The 11,288-nt window shown below is 31.0% G+C and overlaps 1 protein-coding gene across 1 annotated transcript; it reads left to right on the top strand.

Moving 5' to 3' along the window:
- Positions 1-5,114: 5,114 nt before the first annotated feature.
- Positions 5,115-9,446, top strand: LOC129975546 (uncharacterized). The gene has a single exon (XM_056088606.1). The coding sequence runs from the start codon at positions 5,115-5,117 to the stop codon at positions 9,444-9,446; it is 4,332 nt and encodes a 1,443-aa protein (XP_055944581.1).
- Positions 9,447-11,288: the final 1,842 nt, after the last annotated feature.

The raw sequence follows: 11,288 nt of genomic DNA, 5'->3' as shown, positions 1-11,288 counted from the left end.
AAAAACTAAAATAAAATTGTTCTAAAGATTTTAGAAACTTCCAAAAAAATGTCAGGTATAGGAATTTGTCAAGTAATATTTGAAATAAATTTTAATTTACCAATATTATAAAATAATTACAACCAGAAAGTGAACACTGAGCATGCACTTGAGGAAATCACACACCAACTGAAGAAATCTTGAAAAGTTGGTTTTCTGTTGTGAGGGGTTGCCAGTCCATGTTCGCCAAGGCGCCAAAGGCAGAGTTCGGTTATCTTATTTGGCGACTCATATAGTTCTGGCGATTGGGAAGAATTGTCGTTACAGAGGAAAATTTTTTATAACATCTGGAAATGTCACGAAAAATCAAGCAGCAGAAATGTTGGCCATCCTGTTATAATATTGGCAAATATTAATTTGACACAATTACATGTATTTATTTTTTGGCGTAATAAACAAATCCATGTATTAAGTGAATAATTATGCTTCAAATTATTTTACCGAGCGCAAAGGGTTAAAAATTGTGTGGCGAAATGACGTCTCTACTTCGTAATATTTTTTGCTAAATCATTCTCTACTATACTATGTTTTTTTGGGGGGGTGTGCAATTTTAATTTCCATTTCATTGATGAAATTAAATATTCAAAGTTTAATAATTTAAGTTCATATAGTTTATATTATTAAATAGTTTAAATAATCGTCAGAAGCATTTGATTTTGTTTTATTTCTACAAAGGAAGTGAAAACTAATTCGAAATTTTCCAACTTTTATATAAAAAGTCTTCCCCATCTTATTCATTGTAATCTTGTATATAATTCTAATTACGTCAAATGTCACTCTTTCGCACCGTTAAATAAACAACTATCAACAACAATCAAACACTGTTTTGTTCAAAATTTAAAATTTGTTTGGCAAAATAATAACTCTACTTAGAACAGTATAATTAAACAAAAAAACTTCACTATGTTTTTTTGGGGTGTGTGATTTTAATTTCTATATTATTGATAAAATAAATTATACAAAATTTAATAATACGTGTTCACATTATTTTATAGTGTAAAATAGTTTTAATAATTGTCAGAAGTGCTTTATTTCATTTTATTTTAATTCACGAAAGAAGTTAAAACTAATTAGAAATCTCCCTACTATAACTTTTACATAAAAAGTCTTCCCTGTTTTATTCATTGTAATCACGTGTGCAGTTCTAATAATTTCAAATGTCACTCTTCCGTACCGTTAAATAAAAATTAATTCTTTAATTTTTATTTCATTTAATTATTTATTTTACTTAATTCTAGAATTTTAATTTAATTCTTTATTTAATCATTTATGTTAGTTCGTCCTTCAAAGTCTTAAAAAATTTGGTTTTCTAAATATGTTACTTGTAATTTTAGTATGCTTGTTCTTTTGTGTAAAACTATTTTTTTCGGGTTTTTTTGGTGCTTATTCCATTTTACACACTTTTAATTAGCTTGATTTGTTTCACATTTGATTATGATTTCACGTTTGTGTTGATAGAATTTTAAAATCGATTTATCTCTTATTTTCTGATATACTAGAGTTTTTAAATTTCGTATTCGAGTCTATTCTATTATATTATAATGAAATCTGTTTTTGTGCAGTAGTAAAAAATATTAGGAACTTCATAAATAACTATTACAAATAATTTTTTACAACATACTAAGAAAACTATGCAGTGAAAAGAGACCGCAGTAAAAAAATTTTTGTTTAGAAAATTAGTCAAAGATTTACAGAATACTGAGAAAGCGCTTTTGAGAAAACGACACGATATTTACATAAGCATGAAAAACTATTGAACAAAAAAGTATCTAATAGAGCGAAAATCAAGGTCAAAGAATGACGAAGAATTCCGGAAATTCGCGCATCCTTTCGTCGAAAAGTGGTTGTCTCAGAATACTGGAATAAACAGTAATTCAATACTACTCGTCGTAATCCGAAGCTTGCTTCTTTCGTGATGAACTAGTTCAAAATCTCTATCGTCACTTAAGATATTAGAGTTGATTTATTTTTCGAATATATTATTTATTTTATTTTGGAATATTGGAATTAATCGCGAAAAAAGAAAGGAGCACCCAGCTTTATTATAGTATCCCTCATCGTACAATTATAAAAAAAGGTGTCATTTGAAAAGGCTTAACATACATTTGAAAGATTTTTTAAATCAAAATTTTGTAAGGGGCCATCTATATATTGAAATAAGAACGAACTTCCAAATTTCCAATAGCAACACGCATTTTCCTCATTAAATTTTAAACCTACATCAAAAGTTTCCTTCGAAAACTTTCATTAGCATAGGCCTATTCGTTTCGAAATTATGAGCTAACAGAATTTTGGACTTTCTAGTGTTAAAGTTAAAATCTTAAGTTTCATTTATATCTTAAATACTTATTAATTATTTAACCAAACTCTTTATGTTATGAAAATAAAGGTGTTCTACTTTTACGTGAAAGAATAATTTCTAATTTGAGAAAAAATTCGCAAGATTAGAGCTTAAAAATTTCTAAATTGCAACATATTTAAATTTTGGCATAAATCGAAGGACAAGACCATTTTATAAGGACATAAAACTACATACATACATATTATTTTCTGTATTGCTCTTTAAAACGATGCATTTAGGGGTGCTTTCACAAATTTCAAAATATCAGCAGCTTTTTATTCGGCACTGAAATGCTACTGATCATATATTTCTTGAAACAAATTTATTTTTTCTACATTGTTGTAATATAAAATATAGTTGATTATATAAATAATTAATATAAATTCATCAGCAGCAAAACATCTGAAATCAAAGTTTAAAAAAATCTGTTGCCATAATATTAACAGTAGCCCCTTTTAAATTAGGAAAGTAGTATCTGTCCTTTTAATAAGACTGAAATTTTACATATCAGCTCATATGACATCACTTACAGAATAAATTCCAAAAAAAAAAGAAGAAGTTATTTCTCTTTATAATTTATGGATAACGAGTTTCATAATCTAACAAGAGAAAGGCATTTATGTTTGTTGAAATTTACTGATGCTTGTTTAAGTGCGCAATATTTCAAATACAAATCACAAATTTCATAAGATTAATTTGCTGTAATTATATTTAACAACGAATGGAATTTTTAAATATCAGGCATCAAAACATTTATTAAGCATTTAATATTAATATTTTGTGATATATATATATATATATATAATAGTATTTGTTGATGTCTATGGCGCCAGAGCTTTCACCAAATAATGCTTAATGTTATCACACCATTATAAAACTATTATGTGGTTCAGAGGTTTTAATAATCTTTGATCTAACACCTAAAATCTATTTTCTAATTCTCAAGAATCAAGGATATCACTCAGGACAGAATAACATTTATCGAGTAACACGTAAACCTACACAAATACAAAAGATATTCACCGTTACATCTCTAATTACAAAATCTGAATAGCTGAGCATAAAAACTAGAAAAACTGCGCATGCGTCGGTTTCCATGGCAACACAGCTGGAAAGGGAAAAGGCGTCTCTTAAGACGGAACAGTATTAATATATAACAACATTATTTTTTTTTATTCATTGAATTAATCCATTTAATACAGTTGATTGAATAAATACTAAATTTTTCAATGCCAATTTAATTAAAATAATTCTGTTCAAGCTAATATGTTCTATTATGAATTTTCAATTATTAAACTCGCTACTTCTTAAAGACATCCAAGAAATTAATTATATTTATAATCTATTTACTATATAAAAAAATTATGTAAACAAAGCGTTTTATTTGCTTTGTGATTGACAGCGTTTCATCTGACTCGTTACATTTGAGGTTAGTTTTGTTAGTATTGTTTTAAAATATTTTATACTAATTATTATTATTTCGTTGTAAGTATTTACATTGCACTTGATGTTGTAGCGGGGATAAAAAAGGAAAAATAAAATTTTAACGCCAAATTTACAGCAATTGAGTTTTAAACAATATTATTCCTTAGTTCTTCTTTTAGACACATCGTTTGTGACAACACTAATGAATAATTTTCTAAATATATATATTTTATATCTGTTTTCGACTAACGAAACTTGTTCGTCTCTTGGCTAGCAGTCGTCTGAATACCTAACCAATACACGTGTCAACCTTGCATTATTTTTTTAAAAATATTAATGGGTGTCGCGGCGGTCACGACTTCAAAACCGGAGGGTTTCAAGTTCGAGGCTCTATTCCACTGAGGAACTGTCGTGTAAGCGGGGCTGGTGCACGTTAAATCCGTCAAGGCCAAACGTCCTCCCACTGGTGTGGTGCGGAAGTTTGTAGAGGGGGTGCCAGCTCATGTGTGTTGTCCACGTCATCTGACCGTGGTTCAAAATTACGAGGTCCTTCCTAAAATTGTCTTTGTGCTGCTTTAAAACGAGACATTAATATAAGTAAGCCAAACTAATTAAATAATAATTGACTTCAATTGCCACAGTCACTTTAAATTTATGATAATGAATTGAAAGTAAAAAACTTAAATGTTTTTGATGCCTATTCTAATTGAATTTATTTTAAACAGCAAATTATTTTGTTTTGCAGGTTGTGATGTTTCAACAACATGTTAAAGAGTTTATCTGCTTGAAACGTTGTCTGTAAGTGGTAAGCAAGTTGTTGTCACTGATAAGCAAAATCATCTGAGTCCAATTATTTAATATCACCAGGTAAAAATTAATCCATGTCTTTGGACATGGGTTAATTTTTTAATTGATTTTTGAAATGAAATTTGATTTAGTTTTGAATTTTTAAATTTGTTGATTTCAAAATCCGTTGTACATTTTCAATTTTTTAAAAAAAAATGAAAATTATGCTTTAATTCCGTCACAAAAAAATCCAATCCAGCTAATTAAACGTGTAAAATGAAAAAGAAAAGTATTTATATATCTTCAGTATTTAACGTGAAATTTACCTTAAAATTTATTTCTATATAAAATGAAAAGAACTGATACAATTGGTGAGAAACTGTGCTAACATATTAATATCTTTTCGCAAATTTCCTAAGTTTAGCTCTTTAGTATGTTAGATAATTTAAACGTAATGCTAAATATACTCTCATGCATTATCAATTAAATATTTTAAAGAAAGTAGCCCCCAAAATTTGTGACCATGTCTTTTAACATTCAGTCGCTAAAAAGGGATATCAATGGGAATTTCAAAAATGTGCGAAATTTTGGAAATTCTGGGGAAGACTCTCAAACGTATACTTGTAGCAAATGTTCTGATACGTTCGATAAAGATCACTATCAGGAATTTCTAGACCACTGTTTGAATCATCCGAAATCAAATGAGCGAACTAGAAAAAAACCTACACATAATTCGCCAGTTAAATCCAAAAGAAACGAATCTAAAACCGAGCAAAATGCAGATAGTCAAAAAAGAATCAAGATTGTTCATGAAAGCCCAAACAGTAATCGCGGTTTGTTCGAAAATGTAAAAAGTTTCTCATGTACATTGTGTTCCAAAAGAGTTTCTAACATCGATGCTTTGATAAAACATCTTGAAATTCACAGAAGAGACGATGAACTGACAACCACCAATAACCTCTCGAATGGAAATGAAATAAGACCAGCTGTAATAAGGCAAAAAGAGATCCAGTCTTCTCCGAGGCAAACGATAGCGGCTCGCAATGATCTAGAAAGTCAGTCCTCTTCGAGGCAAATGATAGTGGATCGCAATAATCTAGAAAGTCAGTCTTTTCCGAGACAAATGATAATAGATTGCAACGATCAAAATATTCAGAATCATGGTTTGCATGAAATGAAAGATGAGATCAAGTTGTCGACAGTTGAAAGGACAAAAAGAACAGTTGCCCAAGAAAACATCATAACGCAAAGCAACAATGAAAGGCAGAATTTGCAATTAAATATAGATTGTAATCCAAAGCTTCGAAATCTTAATTTACACAAAAGAGATAATGAGATGACTCCAACTCAAAATAATAATAAAAAAAATAGCGCATCTGACGAAGTTAAAGAACAAAGAATCACAAAAGTTAGCAACGGAGTACAAACTTCTGAATATTTAAATACGAAAATGTTTCCCATGATGTCACTTCTAAGGGCATATATTTGTGATATATGTTACGAAGCTTTCTTTAGTTGTGAAATATTTGTCAGACATTACAATTTACACCAAGCAACAAATGCGGAAACAAGAGCATCTGAAATACAACAAAGGAATGATATGCCAGTTGGAGACAATATGAAACAAATTGATTTTATTATGGGAATGTTCCAGAATTTCTTTGAATATATGAGTAAGAATTGCAACTCTGAGATTCCACGTAGGCACCTTCAACCTGTTTCTAATAGTGAATTTTGTGAAAGAGAGATTGCTGTGAACACAAATCTTGTGGAAGCTTCGCAATTACGTGAAGAAAGAAATGAAAATATTGAAACAATAACTGGGCGGGAGTTTGCTGATGTATCAGATGAATCCAAAAGAGTGGTAGATGACACTGAACAAATTCAGATGTCACATAACAAAAATCAAAATTTGCCAAAACAGCTGGATGTATACAATTGTTGTAAAGCATCCGAACTATGCACTTGCAACACTTCCCTTGGAAAAGAAAACGAAACTTATCGTCCGATTCAAGACTACGGAGATATTACGCCAATGCATGAATACAATCGAAAAGAAAATAAAATCGAACAAAATGGAAATGCAGTTCAGAACTCTTTTAAGCGTTCGAACCTGGAAATTTTAGCAGAAGCCTCCCGAATGCTGCCAGCTATTGATGATGTAAACAAAGAATTAGCTGCGGGATCGAATTCTCGTTCAGATAGTGCACATGAATGCGATGTGAATGATGAATCCAATAATACGGAAGAAATACAAATTGTATACGAGAGACGTCTAATACAGCGTAGGTATTATCAAGTGAGAGAGAAAAATTTGATGGGAGGATACGACCAATATGTGGTAACAGAAAGATATTTACCATCACCTAATCGCATAATAGATTCAAATAGACGCAGACTCTCCGAAAGGCCCATGCAGCGGATGTCAAATCACAAAGTGGACAACTTTCAACATTCAAAAAATGCTCTTTCAGCTAAAGATCGCACCTATTCAAAGCGAGCAATTCGCGAATTAGATATCCCTTCTACATCAAGGAACACAGATAGTGATGATTATGGAAATGCTATTTTTAATTCACGATGTGCTGATTCAGGCGGTATTGTTAGGCGTGCTCCTGTTCAAAATAACAAATCAGATTACAATGTAAATGAAATAAATTTTACTCAGGGTAGGATTAACGGAATGAACCCTAGCTTTTCGAAAGAAAATGGTGCATTTTTAAATGATTCCCTTCCAACTTTCACATCACATAGAATTTCAGACAATTTAAAAACTGGTAATTCTTTCGAAACCGAAATGGGACTTTCTTCAACAAATCAACCACTCAAAACTTACGCAAATTTCCAGAGATTTAGAATACATCAGAATAGTAGAAATAATACAGGATTTGAACAACAAAGTCAACCTAACCTCTCAAATTGTGCATGTAATACAACTGCAAACTCAAAATTTGTGTCTAAAAACCAGGAGCAATTTATTTTAAATCGCATAAATCGAAGAGATATAAATCCCAAACAAATTTCTCAGTTAAACCCTGTGTTTACCATGAGTAATGTTTCACACCAGTCCACAAATAGTGCATCATTTCGAAATTTCTCGGAAAATTCCGTTCAAAATGCTGCATCTTTTCGGCATACTTTCAGAAATTACGCTGACAATGATTCGAGAAACATATCTTTATTTAATAAATCTAACTATGAGCATGAGTCTGAAATAAGTTCTTTAAATACGTCGCTTCCATTTGATAAAAAAATTGGTCGCGATTCATATGATAATACTGGAAGTGACAAAAATTATCAAATTATTTCTGATAAAGCTAACAATGTATCTGATGATCCAGACACTTATGATGACATTAAAAAAAGAAGTGATGATGACTGCGATATTGAAAAGGATACTAGTACTCAGTCTGCGGTCAGTTCACGCAACTTTTTTCGGGAAAAATATTCAAATCATGCTAGAATGCCCGAATCACGAACTAAGGTAATAAGTAATAGAAGAAATAAAACTTATCCCGCCACAGAGAAAAATAACGCAATTTCGTGCGAAAAATGTGACCTAATATTCGAAGATCACGCCGAGTACGTAGATCATTTTTTAGAACATAAGAATGAAAAAGAAAGCCCAAATAATCCATCAGAGACTAAAATGTGTCATTCGACTGAGAAAAAATACAAATACAAATGTAGCGCATGTGGTAAAAAGTACAGGTATAAAACAAGCTTGAATGACCATATCAAATCTCACCAATCTAACTATCGCAAATGCAAAATGTGTAGGAAAGGTTTCCTTTCGGAATCTTCTGTTGATGATACAATCAAAGGATTTTGCAAAGATTGTGAAACAGTTGTGCGTTTTTATGCTGATAAACTCAATAATCCATCTATAACAACCAATAAAGAGAAATGCAGTGAAAAAGATAAAGAGGAATTAATTCATAACAGCAAACATAATAATCAGTCCCAAAGCAATAAAGAATGCAGTAAGGTTAACAGAGTAACCATGGAATGTGAAGTAAATAAACGCAAGGAATGTTTAAGTACCGAAAACCAAAACACTGAATGTTTCAGAGAAGAAAACCAGAACAACGAAGATTGTGGAAGTAGTGAAACTGAACGCATTAAAGAAAACGGTAATAACTCGATAAGCCGCAAAGGGAAGCGTGAAACTCTGGATTGCAGAAGAGTAGGAACTGAAACTGTCGATGAAAATAATGGCGGGAACATGGTTGCTGACGACAGCGAATGTTTTCAAGTGAATTTAGATGAAATGAGAAAAGAACCCATCTCGTACGCAAATTATATAAAAAACAGAGTTTCTAGTGAAAAGGTGAAAAACCATAAGCAAAGGGAAAATAAAAATATCAATGAAGCATGCGACAGAAATGAATTAGTCAGAAACAATGAAAACTTGACAGATACTGACGCTATTCATAAGGAAAGAGATGCGCCTTGCGAAGCTGATGATGAAATGGAGAGTCAAAATATTGATATGACCGGAGAAGAAGCCGAAGTCAACAACAGCACTTGCGAACCTGAACAAGAGAAAAGTCCTAAGTCTGGATCGAATAGCGAAGACTTTTCTAAGAAATGTGAGAAATCCAAAAAAATCGTTATGCAACTACTCCGCTGTGATAATAATGAATATCGTCTGAAAAATTCTTCTGTTTCGCCGTGTACATTGATATGTAAATACTGTACGGCTGTGTTCCGTGAAAGATGGGCATTTATTAAACACACCCGCGAGCACACTGGATCTGAGCATTTCCTTTGTAACATCTGTGATCGTCGTATAAAATCAAGACCAAGTCTCACAAAACACTTTAGAAGCGAACACCCTAAGGTAAAAATTTAATAAGCTCACTAATAGAAAAGTACAATGAGTTTTTAATAATATTAATCTGTAGCTACATTCTTATTGTCTTGAAGATGAACAAGGTAATCCTTTTTTTTAAATGCTATTGCTTAAATAAGTACTTGGTAGGCTAACTCTCTAGCGAAATAATATATTTTTCCCTATTTAAAAGATACTCAAGTCTGAGAAAGCTCCCCCCCCCCACCCCCTTATGAAGAGTCGTCCAAGAAATCCGCGAGAGAACGAGGCGGAAACTGAAGTTCATAATTAATGGCAACTACCGGTCACAGTAAATTACTTCTTTAGGAGGTAACCTCCCGTCAGAGAAATAACTATTTCATTCTTAAAATACCTGCACAGGAAACGAAGACCAATCACCATGCACCATACCTATACATGAGGTGCGAGTACTTAAAAGATAACCAACTGCCTTGTAACTGAGAAATAACTCTATTGCATTCTTATAATGCCCTCACAGGAAACGAAAACCCATATCCCTATCTAAGATGCAAGTACTTAAAAGATAACTATATAGAGGAAACTCCTGCAATAGTAACTGGAATGAATTAAATGGCCTAGCTGTTATGATACTAAACATGGGGTGTTGTGGCCTATGTATAATTTACAAGTATAAACAAAAGGAACATATTTTACAAGTATAAACAATGCTTACAGAAGCATATCAAATCCCTCCAATTTAAATGCAGAAAAATATGCAAGAAATATTACCTTTCGAAATCTTCTGTTAAATAATATAATAAAAAGCATTCGCAAAGATTTTGAATACCCTTTGCTCATTTATGCTGATAGATTCAATCCACCTATATTTATAATAATGAGGAACGCGGTGAATAAGGTAAAGATGACTTAATTAATAACAGAAAGCATTATATAGAGTCCCAAATCAATAAAGGATGCATTAAACGATACTACTTTATGGAATGTGTAGTAAATGAAGAAAATAAATGCGAGGAATGTACAGATACTAATTTGAAGCAGAACAGATGCCAATTCCTTATACAGAAATATACCTCCTCATATCCCAGGCACTCTTTTCCTCTCTGGGGTTACTTAAAAGATCAGTTGAAGTTTAAACTATGCCTGTAGCCAGAACTCCAAAGATAGATCGTATTTCATTTATTGTTTCATGCCGATCACAAAGATATCTGCAATCTAATACTGCATGCAAAATCTTTGTAAAGATTTCTTCATATTGAAACACAATGTAGATTAGTCATTTCTTTCAATATAAATGATTATAGTTGACAGTCTACTCCTTTCTTGTCCATGCTTTAACTCTTTCAACTTATATACTGCTTAAATCTATGTTTAAAATACCATCTAATAATTAAAAAATAAAATAATCTTTAAAGAACAATCTAATAATGCGGATTCACTATATATTCTTCGCTATAAGAAAGCACAAAATTTCCAATTTTATTTTTATTTACATACAATATTACTGTAATAAAAAAATTGTGAAAAAAATGTTTGCTTTTATTAAAGTACTTAAATATTTATAGAAAGTAATTTTTCATTATTAAGTATCCATATTTTCGGGACTATAGTTCAGAATCCCAGGTCGAAAAATAATAAATTCAGTAGCGTTATACTTGACTCTTACTAACATAAGGCAAATTTAAAAAAATAATTTTCAAAAAAAAAAAAAAATTCAAAAAAATTAAGAATAAGGGAACTCCACAAAAAAAAATAATAATAAAAAACCCCAAAAATTAAAAGAACACAAAAAAAACTATTCATAATTCTTGCAAAATATATATTCTTGTAAGTAAAAGAAAGTTTGATTTCTTTTTAATGATTTTCAAGATTAAAGTAAATTAT

The sequence above is a fragment of the Argiope bruennichi genome, chromosome 7, assembly GCF_947563725.1.
Source record: "Argiope bruennichi chromosome 7, qqArgBrue1.1, whole genome shotgun sequence".
In the NCBI taxonomy this organism is placed as follows: Eukaryota; Metazoa; Arthropoda; class Arachnida; order Araneae; family Araneidae; genus Argiope; species Argiope bruennichi.
The sequence above is the reverse complement of the archived record's forward strand: the minus strand, read 5'-3'. Positions and strand labels throughout refer to the sequence as shown.